Here is a 27,607-nt window from a genome sequence, read left to right on the forward strand (position 1 = left end):
TTAAAGCAAAAGCAAACAGGTTTCACAAAAAGCAATGATACGTCTCCTCTCCGAAATGACAACAGCTATAAAGACATTAGCAAGATTTGGCTAGTCAAGAAATTAGTCCTTATTCTGTTGGGAAATCAGACAGCTATGTACTATGTGAACAAGACAGGGGAAAGCAAAACCTGTCCGTCTGTATTGGGAGTAATTTCAGGCTCAAAAACAAGCTCCTTTTTTTATTTTGCGAACAGGGCAGGCGAAGGAAAGCATCAGAGAAAACAATCTCCCTGTTCTCTTCCATAGTTAATGAATCCAGAGATGGAGAACAGATTAATCTGTTTGCAATTACGAACAGATTTCTTCCCCGCATCCCACCAATGGTGTTGCAAATATTGTGAGCATGCAAAATACATTCTCCATCCAAGTGGCCAAAAAATATTGGTGACAATTCAACTGGGTTTCTACTGAGGTTAAATAAACAACCCATTCCAGCATGAGCAGCCCAGCCAACACACAGACCCATTTGCCCAAACAAAACCCTCTTCCTTCTGCCCCCTTAGTATGTGGTTTCCATGTACATTTTGTGAGTCTTTACACTTGGTGTTGTCAGGGTAGAATCCAACATAACACTATGGTAATCATTCTGTCAGTGCAGCTATTCCTGTTTGCACAACAAAATGTTCCCCTTCTTCTCCTCTTGTCATAGAAAGGTAAAGGTAAAGGACCCCTGTCAGTTAAGTCCAGTCGCGAACAATTCTGGGGTTGCGACACTCATCTCGCTTTACTGGCCAAGGGAGCCGATGTTTGTCCGCAGACAGTTTTTCCGGGTCATGTGGCCAGCATGACTAAGCCGCTCCTGGTGAAACCAGAGCAGCGCGCGGAAATGCCGTTTACCTTCCCGCCAGAGCAGTACCTATTTATCTACTTGCACTTTGACGTGCTTTCAAATTGCTAGGTTGGCAGGAGCAGGGACCGAGCAACGGGAGCTCACCCTGTTGCAGAGGTTCGAACCGCTGACCTTCTGATCGGCAAGCCCTAGGCTCAGTGGTTTAGACCACAGTACCAGCCGTGTCTCTCCTCTTGTCATACACACCCCTGAATATGTCTTAGGGGTGCTCCCAAGCCTTTGGAGCACAGGGTACATGCTTGGGGGTGGATGAGAGTCCCACTGTACAAGCAAAAAAAATTGTGCCGCCAGAATTTTTAGTAGAATACAGCCCTCAGCATTACTGTATTCTTCTTTGTGTGAGAGATGAATTTGATAGGCCTTTTTGTGAGCTACAGTTCCCAGAGTTCCCAGGGAAGAGGGGATGGTTATTAAGCCTCTGTGATAATTGCAGCTTCCTGAGGGGGACAGTGGTCTCCTAACACTCTCAGCTCCCTTAACAAGGATCCTTAATGACTCCTAACAAGCAGCCCCCTTAACAAGCAGTTCCCAGGATTCTTTGGGGGGAAAGCACAACTGTTTAACGTGGTGTGATGCTGCTCTAAATGTTGAGTGCAGATGGGGCCAAAGATAGTAGATGGAGAAGTGTAGCTTCTTGAGGTTGTACAATGAATGGATTGTACCACTTCAGGATGCAGGTGGAAGATGCCTCTTTTTCCATCCTTCTTTTTGTGGGTGGAAGTAGAAAGCTAGATCAGGAGGGAGAAGACTAAGGTAAGATTACCAGATTTTTTTCAATGAATCTGGGCACATTTTAAATACATACATACATACATACTAACTACATGTTCAGGGCATTGATGCTGCAGCAATGGCGGTGGCAGAGGGAAGGGATGTTTCACACTGCCTTTCAGAGCAGCCCCAACTCCTACTTGCGTGTAACCAGGAGGGGGGATCCCTCAGCTGGGAAGGGAGGCTTCCCATTGCCTATCTGAGAGATCCCTGCACCGCTCCTGCTTGCACGCAAGTAGGAGTTAGGAGGCTGCTCCGATAGGCAGCATGAAGTCTCCCTTCACAGCTTAGCTGCTGGTGTCAGGGAAGGTGGAGGCAGCCCGGAAGCTGCATCTTTGAGCCCCTGCACCACCATCTTATGGGGACTTCTGAGCAGCTCCTGAAGCCAGCCAGAGCCAACTGCTCCGGGCTGCTGAGACTGCCGGTGCTGCATTTCCTGGGGACATTAGATGAAATCCAGGGACATTCTGGCAATGGACTTAGTCACAAATCCGGGGACTGTCCCCGGGAAACAGGGACGTCTGGTAACCCTAGACTAAGGACCTCCTGATGTGCTTAGTTGTTGGGTTCCCAACTGTAGTCAGAAGTGGCACAGTCCACGCTGCCATTTCAGGACTCTACCACCTCATTCGGCTGCATATATGGATCAACTTCAAAGCCTGCCATTCCATTAGGTTGAGTGAGGCAGCTGCCTGAGATAGCAGGCTTAGGATCTCATGAAAGAGTAGGAAATTGCTGGCTATTTAACGGTTGCTTTTGTGCATAGCTATTGTCAGCTATGAAAGAGCAGCAAATCGTTATATATATATTTAGCTTTTGTATTGTTGTACTTTTACTGCTGGGGAGGGGGAAGATGCACTTGTGTGATTCTCTGCCTCAGGTGCCAAAAAAACTTGGTTGGCCCTGAATAGTATGCACCTTGAAGTGGGGGCACACACATCATTTGATGCTTTTGTCTTGGACCAACCCTCTAGATCAGGTCTAAGAGTTCACTGCGTTAAATATATATATATGATTTTTTAAAAGTCCAGGCTTTGCAAGTAGGATTCTACTGACACAAATGGGGTTGGTCAGAGATAACTGTCTTTTGGCCCAGGCCCAACTGCAGGGGGAAAGAGGGCAAGAATGAGATTGTTACTGAGGCGTAAAAGACCACTGACTTTTAAGAATCAATTTTTCATATAGCACCTTGATTTTCTCAGTGTATCTGTTTCTTGGGATGTGAACAACCAACTATAGACAGAGGATGATGGTTTAATACGGACATTCCTTATTCATATGCACTGATAGCTTTTTTTTCTGTGGAGAGATGATGCCTAGTCCCCTCCCTTTTTTCTCTTTTTTAAAAAAAGGAAGGATAGATAATAGGGACAACAGCATACTATTTTGAAGGGTTTTGGTTTTTTTTAGAAGATGTCAAGATGAAAAAATGAAAATGTCAAAAAATGGGTTGATATACTATATTACTTACAGGCTGCTTGGTTGAGGGAAAACTGACCAAGTGATTTACTGAAGGCATTTACAGGACAGTCTTTAGATTACAGGGAAGATGAAAAATAAATGAAAATCTATTTCATGTTTACTTTAGTGCAGCCATTTAAGAGTGGCAGGAGGGACGCATCACAAGATGACAGGTCTGATATCCATATACAGTGGTTTACTTTCATATTTCTCTTAATTCAAACATGTGTATGTGCACGCTCAAAAACTGACACATAGAGAAAGAAAGAATGAATGATGGCTGACAACCAACAATACATTTGCCAGAAGCCTCCATTGTTATTCTTTTTGATCTTCTGCCCATTAACAGCTCACTGTGCAAGGAGAATCTGAGGTACTGGAAATGTTTTCCTTTGTTCATACAATCATCAGATCTTAGCGTTGGAAGGGACCCAAGGGTCATCTAATCCAACCCCCTACAATGCAGGAATAATTAGTTAATTAATTCGCATTGTTTGTACTTTTAGTGTGGTGGGGTGAATTTCAAACACCCCCCCCCGCACACACACACACACAACTCAACAAAATATCTTTATATGTTATTAGCAATTCTAACTCCACTTATCTGGAATTAAGCCCCACAGAATTTACTATAGCTTACTTCTGTGCAGAAACATAGAGAATTTGCACTGTTGGGCAGTAAAACTGGGCAACTACAAAAAAAAGAACAAGCTAACCCTAACTTTTTCATTACAGTTCTCTTCTGCTCTCTTCTGGGGTTTTACTCCACTTTTCAGCCCAAGAAAAGGGGAAATAAAAAGTTCCCGAAGCAGCTTACAAAGATCCGTAATAAAACAGGCCCTGATCTAGGACTTCCAATCCAAAAAGAGAAAGAATCAAGAGGGAGGAGGAAAGCTGTTGTAGCATCATGGGATGGCTGCTGCTAGATGGCAGTCAAAAGAGTTTATATTAGTATGTTACATTATGGTGGGTTTTTAAAGCACTTCAGGTAGAAATCTGCTGTTGGTGTAAATGAAAGAGACAGGGAGAAACTTGCTATGGAAAAGTCAGGACCTGGGACAGCTCCCAGAAGCAAGGGGAATATGCTGAAATGAAGGCCCATTAAGCGCAAAATGGGGCAGCCCTGTGACTTGGTTCTTGACAGCCTAGCATCCCTTGGTGACCAATGAACATCCCTGATGGGAGTTGTAGTCCAGAAACACCTGCAGGACACCACACCAACTACCCTTGAGTTACACCTTCTTCCTTGTCTGCCAGAAGCTTATTGGGAGTGAGTGGCCCTGGGCTATGCAAGTAAGGCAACACTATGGATTCTTCATCATTGCCTGAGGAGTAATAATTATAATAATACCCACCCATTTTGGCGGCTTACAGCTTATCTAAAAACATAACAGAAACATCAAGCATTAAAAACCTCCCCAAGCAGGGTTGCCTTCAGATGTCTTCTAAAAATTGTGTACAGTGGTACCTCGGGTTAAGTACTTAATTCGTTCCAGAGGTCCGTTCTTAACCTGAAACTGTTCTTAACCTGAAGCACCACTTTAGCTAATGGGGCCTCTCGCTGCTGCAGCACCTCCGACGCGTGATTTCTGTTCTCATCCTGAAGCAAAGTTCTTGGTTAGCGGAGTCTGTAACCTGAAGCGTATGTAACCTGAAGCGTATGTAACCTGAAGCGTATGTAACCCGAGGTACCACTGTAGTTCTTTGTCTCCTTGACATCTGAAGGGAGGGTGTTGCACAGGGAGGGCGCCACTACCGAGAAGGCCCTCTGCCTGGTTCAAATCGACAGCCGTAGGGTGACAATCCATAGCTGAATCCTTTTTCTCTGGGTATTCTGCAGAGCCTTCTTCTTCTTCAGACTAGCTCTCTGGCCATGCTGTGGTCTGTTGAGATACTACCATCATTTTCTTCTTTGCAACACAATTACTGCTCGAGGTTTCTGGAGGAGTCCAGAACATTTTTGGAGGGTTTTCTGCAAGGTGGGAAATCACAGAGGGACCATACCCACCCCGTTATCTATCTAACAGTACAGCTGTAGCTTGGTAAAACAGTTCAGGAGGAGAACATGAGGCAGATGAACGTGAGCATTAGCAGACACATCCATCAGTATAGAGGCACTTATGTGAATGCTGAAAGCAACCAGCTCTGTTGTATATTAACTGACCTGAGAAAATTTTATTCAGGGGCACAAGGACATTTCTGTTGCTCTTCTCCCTTGTTCTTTTTAAAGCAAGAGACAGAGAAGTAAGACTGCCTCCTTCTCTGCCATTTTTGTGAACCTTTTGCTTTTCTTCTCCCGAATGGGTACGCTTCTTGTTGTTGTTGTTGTTGTTTTCAGTTCAATCTTTATCAGTTTATAAACAATACATCCAATCACCTTAAGACACCAAAACACACAAGCATTACAAGCAAATCCCTACTTTTTTATTATTATAAAAAAGAAAAAAATGTAACTTTCTTCTCCGCCTGATGACTTCCGACCTCCTCTGCATGGATCCTTTATTTCCTTATTAACTGCATCTGTTTTTCAGTAAACGTCACCAATTTTTAATGTTGTTTGCATTCTTTTTAACTTGTGTTTTTACAAGAGTTAATCAAAGCATATTAAATATTTTGTATGGGGACAGTGTTGTTTTAAATGTAGTCTATAGATGTCCCATTCTTTGTTAAACTTTTGGATCGACCAGTCTCTGACCTTTTCTTTCATGTTCGCTGATTTCTATATACTCAAATAATTTAACTTGCCACTCCTCTTTAGGTAAAGGGACCCCTGACCATTAGGTCCAGTCGTGACCGACTCTGGGGTTGCGGCACTCACCTCGCTTTATTGGCCGAGGGAGCTGGTGTACAGCTTCCGGGTCATGTGGCCAGCATGCCTAAGCCGCTTCTGACGAACCAGAGCAGCGCACGGAAATGCCATTTACCTTTCCGCCGGAGCGGTACCTATTTATCTACTTGCACTTTCACATGCTTCTGAACTGCTAGGTTGGCAGGAGCAGGGACCGAGCAATGGGAGCTCACCCCGTCGCAGGGATTCAAACCGCTGACCTTCTGATCGGCAAGTTCTAGGCTCTGTGGTTTAACCCACAGCACCACCCATGTCCCAGCACCACTCCTCTTTAGCTGGTGTTTAATCTCCTTTCCACCCTTTGGCTATCAGCATTCTTGCTGCAGTTGATGCATACATAAAAATCATCCTTGTTTCTTTTGGAGTGTCTGATGCCATAATATCTAGAGGAAGGCTTCAGGTTTTTTGGCAAACGTTAATTTAAACATTTTTTAAAGTTTATTATAAATAAGTTCCCTGTAGTTTTTATGTTTTTACAGTTCCACCACATGTAGTGCATTGTTCCCTCCACAACTTCAATCCTAAAGGAAGCTCAACAACTTTGGTCGGCCCTCATGGCCCTTCACTTCATCAAATCTGGCCCTCTTTGGAAAAAGTTTGGAGACCACTGCTCTAGTTCTTTACACTTCCAGCAAAGGTCTGAACTGGTTTTATACATTTTAGCCAGTTTGCTGGGTGTAATGTACCATCTGTGCTTGTTGTTTTTAGCGCCTTGGAGACTGAGCATCTTTTCGCTCCACTTCTCCTCTGTTTAAAGAAAATGATAAATAAACTTGATCTTTTGACATGGCAAAGTTTTCTCCCTTGCTACCTGTCTACAGTTTGGCCACCTTTGATTGCACATGGACTAGAATGGTATGCTATTGCTTTTCGCCAAGGCTCTAGGGGGCTATGCTGCCAATGTTAAAACATAGAATCATAGAATCATAGAGTTGGAAGAGACCACAAGGGCCATCGAGTCCAACCCCCTGCCAAGCAGGAAACACCATCAGAGCACTCCTGACATATGGTTGTCAAGCCTCTCTGCTTAAAGACCTCCAAAGAAGGAGACTCCACCACACTCCTTGGCAGCAAATTCCACTGTCGAACAGCTCTTAGTGTCAGGAAGTTCTTCCTAATGTTTAGGTGGAATCTTCTTTCTTGTAGTTTGGAACCATTGCTCCGTGTCCGCTTCTCTGGAGCAGCAGAAACCAACCTTTCTCCCTCCTCTATGTGACATCCTTTTATATATTTGAACATGGCTATCATATCACCCCTTAACCTCCTCTTCTCCAGGCTAAATGGTCCAGACATGCTTTGAACAATCATCTGGATAAGCCCTGAAACTATTAGGCAAGCAAAAGTAGCTTACAGATCTCCGCATTTAGCAAGTGAGTTACAAAGGTATTAGGAAACGCTATTGTACTCTTCCATAGAGCAGGGAAAGCAATAGCAGTTGAGCAGATCGTCATAAGATTAGGAGGGAATCAGTCTGAAAAGGAGGAAAACCTGAGAACCAATTTGCTGAGATTTTGCTACAACTTAGTCGCAGGTTTGTGTGTGTGTACACACCTATCAGAACACATCATACTCTAAAAGTAGAAAATGGGTGGCTAACTACCAGAAAATGATTGATTCCCTCCCCCAGTCCTATTGCTTAGCTGCGGTACAGTCAATAGCCTACGGAGGAACGATCAATATAGCTATTATCAACTGTTGACTACAGTTTGCAAAAGCAATAATCGCCTTTAAAATCTTTTTGCGGCAGTCTCAGTGATCATCAAGTTTGTTAAGGTGTTGAAGTTCTGAGTTGAGTTAGCTCATCTTTAAAAGGCCAAAAAAATATATTGAGGCTGTGGGACTTCTTTATCTATTTTTTTATTTAATGAAGGGTCTGTCCATTGCTAGAAGTCTGCTGTGAGCTAGCACTGTGTGTTGAGGCAGAAAGATCTGCAGAAAGAAAAATAAGAGGGACCAGTAGAATTACTTTGCCCACCTATAACTGTATTCGCTTTTAACATGCAAGACTGATCATTAACAGGATGTGATCACTTTAGAAAGAGAGAGAGGGAGCCATAGCTGTTTCCTTCCCAGCTGCAATTCCTATGGGAATCACTCCTCTGAAGCTGTTATATGCATTGAAAGTTTCCTTTGGTATCAAGGAATAGAAGCTATTTTCACTGGGCCCACAGCAGGGGAGGAAAGGGTTAAACTGCCCCTTTCTGTCTGCTGTGATCTCAGTGATTATCCCCCCATCAGAGGCTGCTATTTGCATTTTTAAAAAAACTACACACAGCAACAACAAAGGTGCATATTAAATGCAAAAATGGATATGACATCTCATCTAGTTTGGCCTTCATTGTGGAACACTTGGATGTATTTCCCAAAATCTCTAGGAGTCACACACACAAAGTACAATTTGCAAACTACAGCCATATATACATAATAATCATGGCAAATGTTTTTTTAAATGAACTCCGTTCCATTTTCTACTCTTTTTTTTAAAAAAAGAAGCAAGATCTGGGTCTTGAATCATTGCTGAGTCTTGCATCTCCAGCACTCCAATCTAAAACGGGAACCCTGAGTGCGAAGTATTTCAAAGGAGTTTCAAACAGGTGGGGGGGTCTTGCCTATTGTGGTAAAATTGCAAGGTGCCTCAATAAAGCAAAATGAAAAGATTGTCTGCCTTCCCACTGCCATGGCTTGGTTCTAGCAGCACTTTCAGTCCCGGCATTGTGATGTTGATTTTTGCATGCATAATGTACGATTATTATCACAACCCCAAAAATGCAGATGACAGATAACAAAAGGCATTATTACAATAATGTGCAGTGTCTTGCTGATTTTTATATGCTCACTAAATGCAGCGGAACATATGCTCACGGGGGTTTTAACCGCCGCTTCCGTAATAGTCAATGCTATGAATGAAATTACATTTATGACACAGCTTTAATAGACATTTTAATAATGCCCGTTCGTCTATCTCAGCTGTCAACAGAGATGTGATAATTCATTGTTCGGTATTGGGAGAAATGTGACCATTACAGAACTAGGAAGGAGATATGTCTGCTGCGTACACCCTGCATGCTATCCAGCGCTAGGTGTTAAATGGCCTTAGAACAATCTTTCACTTCAGCGCTTTGACTTGCATATTTGTTTTCTGTTTTCCAAGGAGCATAATTCTGAACCCAGCCTATTTCCGTAACCACCTTCGTCAAGCTGCCGTGTTCCGATGTTTGGAGAGATATTCTGAGGCTGCGAGGTACGTCTTGGATTAATTGGGCAGCCTTCCTACGTGGAATAAATGAATTCCCCACTGTTACTTCATTATATCTGTGGCTCCTTGGAAGAGCTGAGGAGGGTGATTGAAGTGGCAAACAGGCTCATTATGGGATCAGCGAGTTTCTCCCATTTCGAACCTTATTTCCATTTATACTGCTGGTCTACTGAGACCAGTATAGTCTACTCGGGCTGGCAGTGGCTTCTCAAGGCTCTTGCCTGAGGCAGCCATCTGTGATGCTTTTAACTGGAGATGGGGGAGAACAAATCCAGGGCTTTCTGAATGCAAGGCATCTAGTCTACCAGTAGGATAGGAGCAAAGGAATCTGCCTTACACTGAGTCAGTCTCGTTAGTTCATCTAACTCAGTATTGTCCACCCTGGCTGGCAGAATCCTCCAGGGCTTCAGGCAGTGGACATTCTTGCAACTCGCGTTGGATTCCCAAGTTTCAAATTCATACCTCCTTAATGCGATTGTTTACATATTTTCCTATTATGGACGATGCTGTCATACATATGGATTTTATAAGGGGTGGGGGGATGAGAGTATGGCTCTGCTAATTAGAACTAATGAAAAGATTGTGAATCATCCATCTTGCCAATGATTAATCAGTCAAAACAATCCGTTGCCGAAATGTGCACGGGAGGGGAAAACACAGGATTCTTAAGAGAATGAAGGATATTATTATAGAAAAACAAGAGGACATTACGCTGCAGTGTGCCTTCCAGCCAGTGGTGTAGCAAGGTCAGATGGTACCCAGTGTGGGAAATTTCTTGTCACACACACTGAAATTGACACCCAGGGTGGACAAGACCCACTGCACCCTCCTTGCTCTGCCCCTGCTCCCAGCATCCTCCAGCATTCCAGCTATTCCTATTTTCCTTTTCCATGTGACATTAAACATTCCATAATTACTGCACACATTCAGCTATGGGCTATTTGAGGGACTTAAAGTTCCTTGTTCTTCCATAAACCTTGAGGTTCCTCCAAACCTGCTGATACCTCCCTCGTGTTTCTCAGTGGGACCCCAGTTTTGGCTACAGTCGTATTGTCACTCACCCCACCTGAGTTCAATTGATCCTTTAACAAATAACGCATCATTAAAAGGAAAGGCTGCCTTTAAGATTTTAATTTTCAGTCCCCATTACATGGATGTGCCAGAATCAAAACAATTCCAAAACAAACATGTGCACCCTGCGATTGAATTCCTCACCAAATAAAACTTGCCTCTGCCAAGTAACAGAAGCTGTATTTGATCCACAGACCCTCAAAGAGTCCCTATTTTCCAGGGACAGTCCTGGATTTACAGAAGCCATTGTGGTTTCTGATTTGATCCTAGAATGTCCCGCTTTTCCTTAGCACATCCCTATTTTCATCAGAGGAATGTTGGAGGGTATGGGGTTATGTACCCCACACCCTTGAGCCAAGGAGATAAGTATCATATTTTTCGCTCTATAAGATGCACCAGACCATAAGACGCACCTAGTTTTTGGAGGAGGAAAACAAGAAAAAAAATCTGAATTTCAGAAGCCAGAACAACAAAAGGGATCACTGCACAGCAAAAGCAGCAATCCCTCTTGCTGTTCTGGCTTCTGGGATAGCTGTGCAGCCTGCATTCGCTCCATAAGACGCACACACATTTCCCTTTACTTTTTAGGAGGGAAAAAGTGAGTCTTATAGAGCAAAAAATACGGCAACTCTACAACCTTTAGAAGACATCTGAAGGCAGCCCTGTATAGGGAAGTTTTAAAATGTTTAATGTTTTATTATGCTTTTATATATGTGGGAAGCTGCCCAGAGTAGCTGGGCCAACCCAGTCATATGGGTTGGGTATAAATAATAAAATTACTAGTAGTAGTAGTAGTAGTAGTAGTAGTAGTATGGAATAGGACATCCCATCAGAGAAATGTTGGAGGGTAAAGATCAATCTACCCACAAAACAAAGGCAAATCTTGGAAGTCATCAAACTTGATTTTGGTACGCTGGCTGTTGCTTAATGCTGGCTTAAGACATGGGTAGGCAAACTAAGGCCCAGGGGCCAGATGCGGCCCAATCGCCTTCTAAATCTGGCCCACGGACGGTCTGGGAATCAGCATGTTTTTACATGAGAAGAATATGTCATTTTATTTAAAATGCATCTCTGGGTTATTTGTGGGGTCTGCCTGGTGTTTTTACATGAGTAGAATGTGTGCTTTTATTTAAAATGTGTCTCTGGGTTGTTTGTGGGGCATAGGAATTCGTTCACTATTATTTTTTCAAAAGATAGTCTGGCCCCCCACAAGGTCTGAGGGACAGTGGACCGGCCCCCTGCTGAAAAAGTTTGCTGACCCCTGGTTTAAGGCAAACAAGAATTCTTCAAAGTTGCAAAACCTGAAAATATCTTAAATTCTTAAATATGTAAAACTTGGGGTTCTATCCAAGGTTGCCATTGTGCTCATGCAACCGACTAGCACTTCTGCAAGGGATCTTTCTCCCTCCTCTCCTATGCAGTTCCCTGTGCACTCTCAAAATCTGCTCCAAGGGGTTGGGGGACCCTCTGGAACAGATTCTGTAGGTATGTGGGGAGAGGAGAGGAAAAGGAAGTCCTGCTGTGAAGGGAACCCTGTTCATGCAGTGCTGGATGCAATCAAATCTGTGCCCCAAAAGTGTCTTCAGCACTGGAGATTTCCTGTTGTTGTTTAGTCGTTTAGTCATGTCCGACTCTTTGTGACCCCATGAACCAGAGCACGCCAGGCACTTCTGTCTTCCACTGCCTCCCACAGTTTGGTCAGACTCATGTTTGTAGCTTCGAAGACACTATCCAACCATCTCGTCCTCTGTCGTCCCCTTCTCCTTGTGCCCTCCATCTTTCCCAACATCAGGGTCTTTTCCAGGGAGTCTTCTCTTCTCATGAGGTGGCCAAAGTATTGGAGCCTCAGCTTCAGGATCTGTCCTTCCAGTGAGCACTCAGGGCTGATTTCCTTCCAAATAGATAGGTTTGATCTTCTTGCAGTCCATGGGACTCTCAAGAGTCTCCCCCAGCACCATAGGAGATTTCCTAGCATTATTATAAAATACAAACTGCTCTGGGCGCATTGGCCAAAAGTCCCTACATAAATGAAGCATATCCCTGCAACTGCAGAATGTCCAGAATTTCCCAGACATGTCTAGGATCTTGATGTTGATCGCCCAAAAATAGCTCAACAACTTTGAGTATCATTATTTCAAAAAAAAAAAAAAAAAAGCTCCAAAACGTTTGTGTCCTGAACTTTACCTCTAGAACTATGGCAACCCTACTTTCTCTGATTTTAATACTGAAGTTTAATTTGTTCTAACCCAGCCTGGGAACAGGTGGTTGAAGTTGGGTAATCATCATCATCACTAGCTGCTGGTGGACTCTAGATCACATCCAGCAAGGCACTTCTTAGGCTAATCTTACAATCACTACAGGCCAGGAGAAGTGTGGGAGACACAACAGAATCCCAAGACGCTGTTCTGCAGATGTCAAACAGTGAAAATGTTGTGGGGGAGTTTCTAAATTGGGTTTGCTTTGATGGTGGGAGAGAGATAGATGAAGTAATAGGAGAGCAACTCAGAGCCTGACAGAAAGGCTAATGATTTCTCCCCCAAGTGAGATAGAGTCCCAAGCTGGCTTGTGAGGGGACTGCGACGAGGAGTTACACTAGAATTATAGCAGGAATAACATGCCCATAAAGAGGGAACGTTAAGGTTAATGTGCCGGCTGTAAATCTTTAATGAACCGACACCGGTGTCCAGAAATATCTGCCTTTGAAATTAAGAGTCAAGGTCTGTTCTTAGATATACAAGTGGAGACACTCGTAAATTCGCGGATGGGCTCTTTTGTGTGTGAATGCCTTCTCTGTAGCTGTTATCATTTCCCTCTCTCTCTCTCTCTCACACACACACACACACCCACACACTCACACTCACTCACACACACACACAACGCAGTATTCATATACACATGCACCGTTCCCATAGACTCATGCACACACATAAACCAATAAATTGATCAGCAGTTCAATAGTGCTGCCATGTGCCTTGACAGTTTGCAGAATTTTTGAGGAGCTGGAATATTTGAACCTCTGATAATATAAAAATAATAGCAAGTATGGATATATGTAGCTTCATTTATGGACCACTCCCTATGAAAACAAAATCACTGCTTATATAAAAACAATGTGAAAAAATTATGGGTGAAACAATTTATGTGTACAGTTATATATAAAAATATATGGAGAAATGCCCCCCCCCATTGCCTGCTGAGCAACTATACTTATATTTTACTGGCACTTGCCTGTGTCTTTTCGAACGTATCTTCATAACCACGGGGACTAGCATTATTTGTTTATTTTTAAGCCAAAAAAAATTGAGATTCTCGTGAATCTGTTTCAGCTGTCAGATTAATTGTGGTAATGTCTGTATGCTCAGATTTACTGGAAGTTGTTGTTGTTTAGTCGTGTCCGACTCTTCGTGACCCCATGGACCAGAGCACGCCAGGCACTCCTGTCTTCCACTGCATCCCGCAGTTTGGTCAAACTCATGCTGGTAGCTTCGAGAACACTGTCCAACCATCTGGTCCTCTGTTGTCCCCTTCTCCTTGTGCCCTCCATCTTTCCCAACATCAGAGTCTTTTCCAGGGAGTCTTCTCTTCTCATGAGATGGCCAAAGTATTGGAGTCTCAGCTTCAGGATCTGTCCTTCCAGTGAGCACTCAGGGCTGATTTCCTTCAGAATGGATCGGTTTGATCTTCTTGCAGTCCATGGGACTCTCAAGAGTCTCCTCCAGCACCATAATTCAAAAGCATCAATTCTTCGGCGATCAGCCTTCTTTATGGTCCAGCTCTTACTTCCATACATCACTACTGGGAAAACCATAGCTTTAACTATATGGGCCTTTGTTGGCAAGGTGATGTCTCTGCTTTTTAAGATGCTGTCTACCTTACTGAAAGTAGAGAGCGCTTTTTATGCTACGCAGTCCTACCTGGCTGCATGCCAAGAAGACTGCAAACATCAGAGATAGGCAAAGTTGGGCACCTGCTTAGCAACCCTGCAGAGCATATATTGCCACTCTCTGGAGCTTCCTGTCCCTCGTCCTTTATGATGACGATGTCGTCTCTTCACTGGATCCGGGAATCAGAAGTAACATTCAGACTAACCCACCACCACCCCCTGGAAAAAAAACCCCACCAAAAACCAAAATACAACAAACTTGAAGTATGGGTCATTCATCTTTCTTCTGATTTAAAAACATGCATGCTACCTAACTCAACTGCGTCATCATATTCTGTCTTTTCTTTTTATAATCAGCCAAAACACTTGAAGCTGCGGTACCTGTGTTCAAAACACAGTTGCCTATTTTCCCCCAAGGGTGCTCTGCAAGCTAATAGCAGATACAACCTGCTATTAGAACAGATACACAGAGCAGATTGGCTGGTGCACTGATTCCATATCTGCTTTACAAGGAAACGGCAGATTGAGCAGACCATAGTTTCCTATGTCACTCTGAATCATTTCCATATATCTGTCAGTGACCACTTAAAATGTGAAGTTGCCCAGTAAGTACAGAGCAATTCCCTTCAGTCACAGTACATTCTCTGGACATCTCCAGCACGCTGTTAAATTTTGCTCACCATCCAAGGTTTAAATATCTTTCCTATTCGAGGCATTTGACGCTCTCCAAAGCGCTGTCAGTTCTTTCATTTGGAAAGCATTTTGAGAACCACTGAAAGCAGCTGCTCCATTCACTGATGATGTGTGTCTTCCCAGTCTGACGACAAATCTGGAACATGAATTTAGGCTATGAACCTCAGGAGCAAGCCAAAGAACAAAGAGACTTGACCAGCAGATGAAAACATTTGGCATCCCTGTGCTTTCATGTGACGGTGGGCTAAAAGGAGTTGCCTCCACACATAGCACTTTAAACAATCTAATTCGCTAAGACTATATTTCTCCCTGCTGTGTAAATGAAGCAGCCTTGGATCAATTGAACCTGCCAAGATATCACAGCTCTAATATCCTGTGGAAAAGTCAGAGCAGGCACATCTCTTCCTATCCTTCTGCTTTCTCTCAAAGAAATGTTTTTTTCTCTTCTTCCTTACAAAAATAAATCGCAAGCGGTGCCACCTCAGAGTCTATGGATGTCAAGCGGTCCTGACATTTTGCCAAGCGTCCATCAAATTGTACTTACAAATCTCCTCAGACTTACTCTAGCTAGAATCCTCTACGCTAAAACACAGAAAGCAAACCGATAAGAGCTAGTTAGAAAGCTACGAGAACAGTTATTTGTCATTAAATTGACAATGATGCTAAAGGGGTAAAGAGCCTACAAAGAAATATCGAGGGTAAGATGGTGACAGCAGAGCTTACGTTGCTGGCATTGCGTGCTCCCATTACCTTTGATCCACCGTTCAGCAGGTTTTGCAGGTTTTTAAAGCGTTTAAAAGCAACAGCTGAAAACCCGAAACTATTGTGTGGGTAGGGATCACCATCGGCAACAATGCCTTAAAAATCAAACATTTTTTGAGGAGGGTGGGAGGGATATTTATGGTCTTCTACCACAAATATATGTCAAACTTTACTGAGTTTTGCTGGAGGGCCATGATAGAGAATAGATCCACCAGCGAGTTTTCACCTCCTACAAGGAGAAAAGGGACGACAGAAACATCATGGACTGTTACCAAGAGGTATCGGAATATTGTAAGTGGACTTCTGTTCTGAGGGTGCCCAGGACAGGTAAGGCTTGGAGCATCTCCTGTCTGTTAGGCCCAGAGGCTCCAGGCAAAACCCAAGGGACTGGAACACCTAGGTATCCAGCACTCAAAACCACCTTTTGAAATGTTTTCCACTAGTCGTGGAGTTTCAGGTATTTCCTACCAGAGCTGAGGAGGCAAGGAGACCTCCACTGGAGAGAAAAGGTCAAATAATATTTATTTATACATGCATACATACATACATACATACATACACACATTCATACCCCACCCATCTGGCTGGGTTTCCCCAGCCACTCTGGGCAGCTTCCAACAGAATATTAAAATACAATAGTCTATCAAACATTAAAAGCTTCCCTAAACAGGGCTGCCTTCAAATGTCTTCTAAAAGTCTGGTAGTTGTTCTTCTCTTTGACATCTGGTGGGAGGGCGTTCCACAGGGCAGGTGCCACTACCGAGAAGGCCCTCTGCCTGGTCCCCTGTAACTTGGCTTCTCGCAGGGAGGGAACCACCAGAAGGCCCTCAGTGCTGGACCTCAGTGTCCGGGCAGAACAATGGGGGTGGAGACACTCCTTAAAGTATATTGGACTGAGGCCGTTTAGGGCTTTAAAGGTCAGCACCAACACTTTGAATTGTGCTCAGAAATGTACTGGGAGCCAGACCGGTATTATGTGTTCTCAGCGGCCACTCCCAGTCACCAGTCTAGCTGCTGCACTCTGGATTAGTTGTAGTTTCCGGGTCACCTTCAAAGGTAGCCCCACATAGAGTGCACATTGCAGTAGTCCAAGCGAGAGATAAATATCAACCTGATGAGCAATGAAGAGAATGGAAGCAAAGGATGCCTTTTCTGTGAACACAGAACTGAGGGACAGTGGTGGGGAGTGACTGTGACTGTGACCTCCACCGTCCCCAGGGAAACACTCCAAAAGGACCCCTCTGCAGATTAGATCAGAGAAAGCTACCACTGACATTCATCAGGTTCTGCTGAAGCCTGTAGGAAAGTCCAGGCTGCCTGTTATTTAATTTGACACCAGCATATGATGTCAGCCTACATGCCAAAAATACCAGTTGCTATTTCTTATGCTAGACTTGTTAGGCTTCTAACAGTCCAAGTTTCTTGTTAGTGGGTTGTGTGTGTGGTTGTTGTTTTTTTTAGCTCAGAAATAACACTTGACTCAAACTGTGCTGGGCCAAGTTTTGGAGACTCCTTTGATTGCTAATTAATTTCCCCCCCTCTCTTCACTAAAAACAACAGCAACCGAGCAATATATTACCACCACTGTCACGATTTATTTCCTTAAAGAAGATGGCAAATGCATTCATAAGATAAGAAAATGCAACAGACCTGAAATTGCAGCCCTGCCCCGGTATCAGGGGACGCACACACATCCTAAGATCAGAATAAATTTATCCATTATAATCAATTAAATCACAGTTTTGCCATCTTAGCACAAATTGCTTACCGGCCTTGATTAGGTACATGGCACAGTCCTGTTTCTCAATGATGCTGAAAAACAGTATCTGAAACTGGCTGTTCCATTCTGGACTGTGGGGAGGGAAGGCTGACCTGACGGATTATGTATTTGCATGCAAATATCTTCATGGTTCTGCCTGAATTGAGGCCCACAGGTATGACATTAAGAGTGTGGTGTCTCTTTTCTATGGAACATGCATGTTTTTGAAATGCAAATACCACCTTGCTTAGGAGGAGGCTGGTAATGATCACGATTTTAGCAGGCAGAGAAGGGAAGTTTAACCAATGGGGTTCCAGTGAGTGGGACTAAGCGATGGCAGTGGTGACACCAATGGGAGGATTCCCTCCCCCCATTGAAATTTCAGTTTCCATTACTACCTCAGCAGGAGAGGAAAACCTTAAAACTCTCCCTCTTTGCCTGCCGCATTCCTGATCATTACCATACGACCTGTGGATACTTTTGAAAATCATGTATGTTTAATGGAAAGGCACACTTTGAAGTGCCTCAGTTCTTGTCTGGCTGTGACTCCTTTGACCTGGAAGCTGAACGTCTTAGTTTCTCTGTTCTGTCGAGTTTCCCGTCCGTCCGTCCCCAATTTATCCATTATGCCTCACGTGGGGGACATGTTATGCCTTTCTTGCAGTGCACAATGGCTGTCGTTTCTAAAAGAGATTCTCTTTTCTCATTGTGGTGGTTGGGGTCTTCCACTGTATTTCTCTCACTGCGACATTCTGCTTTCGGAATAGAAACATTACCGCTTATTGCACCGAGATGGGTTTCTATTTTAATGGCAACCGCTGTACAAAAAGAGAGAGAGAGAGAGGCGGCTCTGGCCCGGCAGTTAATGTTCTACTGCCTTGCAGGAGATTTATTTATTCTTCCCAGCCTTGGTCTCACACTGCCCGAGTCACCTGGGAATATGCACATTACCAAAACAGCATGCTCAGGCCCTTGTGGGACTGCCTTATTCCGCTCCTCAATGGCTTCTTTTCATATGATGAAGGTTCGGAGTTGGCAGCTTGCAAAGAGAGTTCAGGCCAGCCAGAAATATATTACTACAGCATTAAGTCACAGGGAAGCGTAAAGTCGCAGGCAGGGGAGGAAAGGATTGATCGAGCTCTGGGCTGCTACAGTTGATTGTGATTTCCCTTATTTCCCTGTAGTGGCTAAAGCAGCCTTTCCTGAGCTGGGGCCTTCTAGGTATGTTGTCCTACAACTCACATCATCCTTTGTTGAAATCAGAGTAGCAAAAATGCAGCTAAGAAGACTGTGGCACTGTGGGTTAAACCACAGAGCCTAGGACTTGCCAATCAGAAGGTCGGTGGTTTGAATCCCTGCAACAGGGTGAGCTCCCGTTGCTCGGTCCCAGCTCCTGCCAACGTAGCAGTTTGAAAGCATGTCAAAGTGCAAGTAGATAAATAGGTACCACTCCGGTGGGAAGGTAAACGGCATTTCCGTGCGCTGCTCTGGTTCGCCAGAAGCGGCTTAGTCATGCTGGCCACATGACCCGGAAGCTGTACACCGGCTCCCTCAGCCAATAAAGTGAGATGAGCGCTGCAACCCCAGAGTCAGCCACGACTGGACCTAATGGTCAGGGGTCCCTTTACCTTTACCTTATGACAGACACCCTTCTTAGGAGATTAAGCCAGTGTCCAGACTTAAGCATTCAAAAACTTTACTTGCAGAAACTTTTAGTTATAGATGAATTAAAACATACGGTCACATGCTTATCCAAGCATGGGCTGGAAGTCTCTTCTTCTAACTTCCAAACAACTGTACAGCTTTTTCCGCTCTTTCCAGAGCTCAGCACTCAGCCTTCTGTATCTCAGTTTGGCCATGTATTGCAGCTCCTATGAGAGATTTCCACCTTTACCTTCTCTTGCAGTTTTGCTCTTTCTTTCAAGCAGAGAAGATGATCTCCAACATTCTATTCAACTTAGCAGTGTTCACAGTGGATTCTAAAACACAGCCATCTTGCTTCACATAAAATGGTGCTGTGATATACTCCCCATGTGACCATCGTTAGCCAATGAGAACAACTAGAATTCAGTTACCATCCAATCAAATTTAAACACATAGTAATAAAATATAAGCATTTACAATTTCAGTGAATTAAATTACTATACTTAACATCCTTGCCCATGCTAGCAAGGGCTGGTGAGAGCTGTAGCTCAAAACACCTGAAGGAGGATGGTGTGAAGATTGCAACTGTGCAAAAATTAGATTAACCTATAGGTGGGAACCAAACTTAAAACCACGGAGAGACCTGGTCTGAATAGAGACAGTGGATTCTTATCTCATTATACCTGATAAAGCTATTTTTGGCCATCTCACCCCTTGCTTTTTCCTGTAAGACCAATTTCAGTCAGTCGTCAACAAGTTTACCACACCTATCAGCCATTCCCACCACCCTTCTGAGTAATACCCCTCCCCACCCTCTCACTATGTATAAGGGTCTGGTGATTTCTGTTTCAGTGTATCTGAAGAAGTGTGCATGCACACGAAAGCTCATACCAATAACAAACTTAGTTGGTCTCTAAGGTGCTACTGGAAGGATTTTTTTTTATTTTGTTTCGACTCCAGCAGACCAACACAGCTACCTACTTGTAACTAGAACTGTGGGAACCAGAGTTATATTGTTATTATTAGTTATTAAATTTGAATATGGCCCTTCATCTGAAGATCACAGGGGGGTTTACAGCATAAAAATACAAAATGAAAACAGAAAATACATATCATAATAACAAGAAAAAACTAATGACCCCATCCCACAAATGCATTTAAAAGATTGCTTAAGGCCTGTTCATAAAGGAACATTTTTCTCTGGCGTCTAAAGATATGTAATGAAGGTACCAGGGGAGCCTCCCTGGGGAGAGCATTCCACAAACGGGGAGCCACTGCAGAAAAGGCCCTTGCCACCTTCTGGACCTCTCATGGATGGGACCCATGATGAAGGGTCTATAGCTAATGACTGCAGAGTCTGGGTCAGTTCTAATAATAATAATAATAATAATAATAATAATAATAATAATAATAATTTAATTATTCCCTGCCCTCCCCAGCCAGAGTTGGTCTCAGGGCGGCTAACACCAGTAACACACACCACTCTGGACGGCTTCCAACAAAATATTAAAATACAATAGTCTGTTAAACATTAAAAGCTTCCCTAAACAGGGCTGCCTTCAGATGTCTTCTAAAAGTCTGGTGGTTGTTTTTCTCTTTGACATCTGGTGGGAGGGCGTTCCACAGAGCAGGCACCACTACCGAGAAGGCCCTCTGCCTGGTTCCCTGTAGCTTGGCTTCTCACAGTGAGGGAACTGCCAGAAGGCCCTCGGTGCTGGACCTCAGTGTCCGGGTAGAATGATGGGGGTGGAGACGCTCCTTCAGGTATACTGGACCGAAGCCGTTTAGGGCTTTAAAAGTCAGCACCAACACTTTGAATTGTGCTCAGAAATGTACCTAGCCAGCTTTAATACAAACATTCAGAGTGGCTTAGGAATTAAAATAAAACACAGTAAGAAAAAAATACGTCAGAAACACATCAATGAAAACAGAATTAAAACCAAAAAAATCTATATGAGGATTGATCACAGACTGTTGTTTGACTCAGCCCTCTGATGTCAATGGCGAGTTAAGATATATCATATCAGCAGCATGGTCCTTGGTTTTTGTTGCTTAGGAAATGTTATTTGGGGTGTCAAACGTCACACCGTTTTGGCTCAAACACCTCTAACCTGATCTGCACGGTGAAGCTTTGACCAAAGGCAAACCAACAACAGTCCTTCTGAGAAAACAGGAACCCTGACTCCGAAAATATATATATCGCATAAATGTCTGCAAAGGGGGCTCAGAAAAACAAAGCGCTGTCGTTGTGCCCTGTGATTGTATATCTCTTAGGGTTTTCCTCCACCCAGTGGCCAGTTGCAGCAAATGAAGCTCACTTCTGAAATCCATGCTGTTCTGCTGATTTAGCTTCTTCATTCTCCTTCTAGTAAAAAGGTAAAAGGCAAAGGACCCCTGGACAGTTAAGTCCAGTCATAGGCAACTATGGGGTGTGGTCTCATCTTGCTTTTCAGGCCGAGAAAGCCGGTGTTTGTCCACAGACAGGTTTCTGGGTCATGTGGTTCGAATCCCTGCAATGGGGTGAGCTCCTGTTGCTCAGTCCCTGCTCCTGCCAACCTAGCAGTTCGAAAGCACATCAAAGTGCAAGTAGATAAATAGGCACCGCTCTGGCGGGAAGATAAACGGCGTTTCTGTGCGCTGCTCTAGTCCGCCAGAAGCAGCTTAGTCATGCTGGCCACATGACCCAGAAGCTGTATGCTGGCTCCCTCAGCCAATAAAGCGAGATGAGCGCTGTAACCCCATAGTCGGACACGACTGGACCTAATGGTCAGGGGTCCCTTTACCTTTATATAAGATATTTCCAAGCAAGGCAAGGAATTGTTACAGTTCAGAGACACAATTCTAGCCAGGCAAAAGTATTTAAGGAGAGTTTTCAGCAGGGCTGGAGAGAGGCAGCATGGCCTAAGGGAGTCCCAAGATATGGAGGGCAATATTCAGCACCCAGAGCTAAGGATCCTTACCTCTGGACTAAAGGCAAGTCAAGGAGCTCTGGATCAGTTCCTGGGTCAGGGCTCCTGGGAGCCCTATTCACCCTGCCTTGTGTCTCATGATGTCAGAAAGACAGTGTGCGAATGGAAAAAGCAGACTTCTGCACACACATCATTCAGTGTCAGTTGTTACTAGTTAGTCTGGCTGTGTGTTAATAGTGTTGGGTCAATTGATTTATTTTCTCAGTAACAGGCTACAGAGGAAAAAGCATTTGGTACAAAGTTTCTAAAACTTCTACTTAAAGAAAAACCCTACTGCAGCTTAAGGTGCAGGCCCCTAATGGCCCACCCTGGGAAGGTCTCTAAACCATTTCCTCATTTCCCTCCCAGTTTTTTCCTTGTAGGAAAGGAAATGCTTTTAAAACTGTTCAAAGAAATTCTCAAAACCTTGGCAATGGATGTAGGAATGGAAAGCAGAATTCTACCCTGCCAGCAAAGAATAGGATAAGGCAGTAGGAGTGCCTTCAGATGTTCCACACCTTGGGGACTATACTCTATAGGCATGCTAAGGTCCTAGACATGCCTGCCCTGGGACCTCACAGAGAAGGACAGCTGATGATGATGATGATAAGGACCCTGTGGTCCTCCATATATTGTTGGATTCCACCTCCCTCAGCCCCAGTCTTTGTGCCCAATGGTCAGGGATGATGGGAGCTGTAGAAACAGGAACATCTGGAAAAGCCAAAAGTTGCTGTACAGTGGTACCTCGGGTTAAGTACTTAATTCGTTCCGGAGGTCCATTCTTAACCTGAAACTGTTCTTAACCTGAAGCACCACTTTAGCTAATGGGGCCTCCTGCTGCCGCCGCGTCGCCGGAGCACGATTTCTGTTCTCATCCTGAAACAAAGTTCTTAACCCAAGGTACTATTTCTGGGTTAGCAGAGTCTGTAACCTGAAGCGTATGTAACCTGAAGTGTATGTAACCTGAGGTACCACTGTAATCAGATTCCAGGTTTGTCCTGAGAATTATTTGAAGTACAGTCGTACCTTGGTTTTGAACAGCTTAGTTCTTGAACGTTTTGGCTCCCAAACGCCACAAACCCAGGAGTGTTCCGGTTTGCAAACAACCGGTATTTTTGGAAGCCGAATGTCCGACGGGGCTTCCACAGCTTCCAATTGGCCTGCAGGAGTTTTCTGCAGCCAATCAGAAGCCAGCTTTGGTTTCCAAAAGTTTTGGAAGTCGAACGGACTTCCGGAGCGAATTCCATTCAACTTCCGAGGTACGATTGTATTGCTTGGTGCTGGGAGAGTAGCCCATAGAAATGCGTAACCCCATCACTTTTGATTCATAGCTAGATGGCAAATTGTGATCAACTGCTCAGAAATACTCTCTCCTTGCAAGGTTCTAATATTGTGCATGCATGTTCTCCTACGGCTGCTTTGGAATTGTGTGTTGTGTGTTGCCTGGGCAACCATACCACCACACTCACCCTTCTCTGCCTCTTGTGAATTAGTCACCGACCATCCAGGATATTTGACATGGTCAGGAGGACCTGACCGATTTGGATGGTCCGCCCCCGCCACTTAATGGATCCAAATGGTTTCCAGAGAGTGGTAGGGGATGCTTTATCCCATGTTGATGGCCTTTCAGCCGATTCCCTGGTGGCCCGCTGGAATGTGGAGTTAACCAGGGCTATTGACTGTTTGGCTCCGAAGCGCCCTCTCCGATTGCATGAAGCCCGGAGAGCCCCGTGGTTTTCCACGGATCTGAGGGCAATGAAACAATCGTTAAGACGGCTAGAGCGCCGGTGGCGGATAACTCATTCTGAATCTGACCAGACACGGGTTAGAGCTCAACGTCGAGCCTACCAAGTGGCGATAGCGACGGCGAAGAAGACTTTCTTCACCGCCTCTATTGCATCTGCAGAAAACAGCAGCAGGAGACTCTTTCAGGTGGTTCACAATTTAGCGGAACCACCTGTAACATCGGGGCCCAGTACGGGCCACATGTTCTCCTGCAATGATTTTGCAATTTTTTTTGCAGATAAAATCGCTCAGATTCGGGAAGAAGTAGACTCCACCGTGGGAGCAGGGCCGGGGCGGGAGAGTGCTAGAGTCCTGTCTGGTCAAGTTGTGTGGGATCAATTTCAATCTGTTACCTCCGAGGATGTGGACAGGCTGCTTGGACGAGTGAAGCCAACCACCTGTCTCCTGGATCCTTGCCCATCCTGGCTTATAAAAGCTAGCCGGGAAGGACTGGGCGATGGGCTTCGTGGGGTGGTGAATGCTTCCCTCCGTGAGGGAGCCTTCCCAGACCCGCTGAAAGAGGCGGTTATCAAACCGCTTCTTAAAAAACCATCTTTAGATGCGGCCACGATGGCCAATTATCGCCCAGTCTCAAACCTTCCATTCTTGGGCAAGGTGATTGAGCGAGTGGTTGCTGAACAACTCCAGGCACGCCTGGAAGAAGCGGACCATTTGGATCCCTTCCAGTCGGGATTCAGGCCTCATCATGGGACTGAAACTGCCTTGGTCGCACTGGTTGATGATCTCCGGCGGGCTAGGGACAAAGGTGAGAGCTGTTTCCTAGTTCTGCTGGATCTCTCAGCGGCGTTTGATACCATCGACCATGACATCCTTCTGGACCGTCTTGAGGGGCTGAGAGCTGGGGGCACTGTCATACAGTGGTTCCGCTCCTTCCTCCTGGGCCGTGTTCAGAAAGTGGTGGTGGGGGATGAGTGTTCAGACCCCTGGCCGCTCACTTGTGGGGTGCCTCAGGGTTCTGTCCTCTCCCCCATGCTTTTCAACATCTACATGCAGCCGCTGGGAGGGATCACCAGGAGGTTTGGGCTGGGTGTTCATCAGTATGCAGATGATACCCAGCTCTACCTCTCTTTTAAATCAGAACCAGTGAAGGCGGTAAAGGTCCTGTGTGAGTGTCTGGAAGCGGTTGGAGGATGGATGGCGGCTAACAGATTGAGGTTGAATCCTGACAAGACAGAAGTACTGTTTTTGGGGGACAGGAGGCGGGCAGGTGTGGAGGATTCCCTGGTCCTGAATGGGGTAACTGTGCCCCTGCAGGACCAGGTGCGCAGCCTGGGAGTCATTTTGGACTCACAGCTGTCCATGGAGGCACAGGTCAAATCTGTATCCAGGGCAGCTGTTTACCAGCTCCATCTGGTACGTAGGCTGAGACCCTATCTGCCTGCGGACTGTCTTGCCAGAGTGGCACATGCTCTGGTTATCTCCCGCTTGGACTACTGCAATGCGCTCTACGTGGGGCTACCTTTGAAGGTGACCCGGAAACTACAACTAATCCAGAATGCGGCAGCTAGACTGGTGACTGGGAGCGGCCGCCGAGACCATATAACACCGGTCTTGAAAGACCTACATTGGCTCCCAGTACGTTTCCGAGCACAATTCAAAGTGTTGGTGCTGACCTTTAAAGCCCTAAATGGCCTCGGTCCAGTATATCTGAAGGAGCGTCTCCTCCCCCATCGTTCTGCCCGGACACTGAGGTCCAGCTCCGAGGGCCTTCTGGCGGTTCCCTCCCTGCGAGAGGCCAAGTTGCAGGGAACCAGGCAGAGGGCCTTCTCGGTGGTGGCGCCCGCCCTGTGGAATGCCCTCCCACCGGATGTCAAGGCGATGGACAACTACCTGACATTCAGAAGACATCTGAAGGCAGCCCTGTTCAGGGAAGTTTTTAATATGTGACATTTTAGTGTATTTTTCATTTCTGTTGGAAGCCGCCCAGAGTGGCTGGGGAAACCCAGCCAGATGGGCGGGGTACAAATAATAGATTATTATTATTATTATTATTATTATTATTATTATTATAAAATACAGTTAAGTACTTAATTCGTTCCGGAGGTCCGTTCTTAACCTGAAACTGTTCTTAACCTGAAGCACCACTTTAGCTAATGGGGCCTCCTGCTGCTGCCGGAGCAAGATTTCTGTTCTTATCCTGAAGCAAAGTTCTTAACCTGAAGCATTATTTCTGGGTTAGCAGAGTCTGTAACCTGAAGCGTATGTAACCCGGGGTACCACTGTAAATGGGAGTAATCCAGTCCACCCACCACATCGGAACACAGAAAGCTGCCTCATACTGAGTCATGCCATTGATCCATCAATCCCACTATTGTCTACACTGACTGGCAGCAGCTGTTTGGGTTTTCAGCTTGGGGTCTCTTCCAGCCCTACCTGGAGATGCCGAGGATTGAACTCAGAACCTCCTCCATGCGAAACAGATGCTCTACCTTTGAAAGGCTACAACTTCCATTAAAGGTTACCCTTCAGAAGTTAGGTGAATTTCCCAGCAGTCTGGGACTTGTACACTCACAGTCCAATGCAGGTCCCAACTGTCTGCATTTGCTTTTGTAAAGGCGGCTCCACCTGCACGCCAGAGATGCATGTTGCCCTGCTCTTGGGCTGTACTGGTCTTCCCAAACTTCCATGGGAAGGGAAGGAGACAGTCCATCTCCTTTCAAGTGAGAGCCAGTGTGGTGTAGTGGTTAAGAGCGGTAGATTTGTAATCTGGGGAACCGGGTTCGCATCTCCACTCCTCCACATGCAGCTGCTGGGTGACCTTGGGCTAGTCACACTTCTTTGAAGTCTCTCAGCCCCACTCACCTCACAGAGTGTTTGTTGTGGTGGGGGAGGAAGGGAAGGGAGAATGTTAGCTGCTTTGAGACTCCTTAAAGGGAGTGAAAGGTGGGATATCAAATCCAAACTCTTCTTCTTCAAGTACAGAAGAGATGCATTGTTTGCTGAACAGCAGCCCAAGAATGGGAAGTCAACGTGCAGCGGCTCATAATTTATTGCGGGTGAGGGCTGAGTATTTAGGGCTGAGGGTTTTGTGAGCAGGGTTAAAGCTGGCATTTGTTTGGGCCTCGGGTTTGCTATCTTCCACCTCCCCTCAGCACACCTCTGTATGTAAGCATGAGGAAGCTCTTACACAGGACTTGCACAGGAAAACCTCCCAAGGAATTATGCCCAGTATTTTTACATGGTGCTTCCCCTCCCTGCCACCCACCCATCCCTCCTCACTCTCTTTCCTAAAGAAATTGGGGCGGAATCAGTTTGACTGCTCGGCCGATAATCCTTGTCCCCCACAAAACGAACATTCTGTACAGCGAAGGCAAATGGGTTTCCCTTGACAAGGGATTTCCTGTCTGTGATCTCAGGCAAGTCATTTAAGAGGCAAATCAGGGACCACTTACATTGCAAGAGTCCCTCTTGACTCCGTTAAATTGTCCCCTAAGTGACTTGTCTAGAGCTAGCATATGAAACAAGGCCTGTAATCCAATCTCTCAGATACAAAGCCTCAGAGGGGGGGGGAACTGCATGTCCAGAAGAGCACCATTAGTTGTCCCCCATGTCTCAGAAGCCCGACTGGCTTCAGCTAGAAGTTGGGAATTTATTGTCACTGATCCCATCCTGTGGATGCTCTTCCAGCAGAGATTTGGCAGGCATCCCTGCTGTTAACTTCCAGGCATCTCTCAAAAGCCTTTTAATGATGACAGTCCTATTCAGTTGTTTACATTTTCTTAGGATGAGCTCGCTGTATTTATGATTATTTTATATTGTTTTGATGGTATCTTGTGTCTTATTGCATCCCCACCTTGATATGAGTGGGCGGTT

The 27,607-nt window shown here is 45.1% G+C and overlaps 1 protein-coding gene across 1 annotated transcript in view; it reads left to right on the forward strand.

The window, feature by feature from the left end:
• The window catches only part of SPATA16 (spermatogenesis associated 16), a 157,231-nt gene that overhangs the window by 54,620 nt on the left and 75,004 nt on the right, over positions 1-27,607 (forward strand). Inside the window, exon 4 of the mRNA XM_081911091.1 lies at positions 9,124-9,213. Within this exon, the coding sequence (XP_081767217.1) occupies positions 9,124-9,213 (90 nt within the window). The remainder of the gene's footprint in view (positions 1-9,123; positions 9,214-27,607) is intronic.

Source organism: Podarcis melisellensis (assembly GCF_964234715.1).
Source record: "Podarcis melisellensis genome assembly, chromosome: 5".
Lineage (NCBI taxonomy): Eukaryota > Metazoa > Chordata > Lepidosauria > Squamata > Lacertidae > Podarcis > Podarcis melisellensis.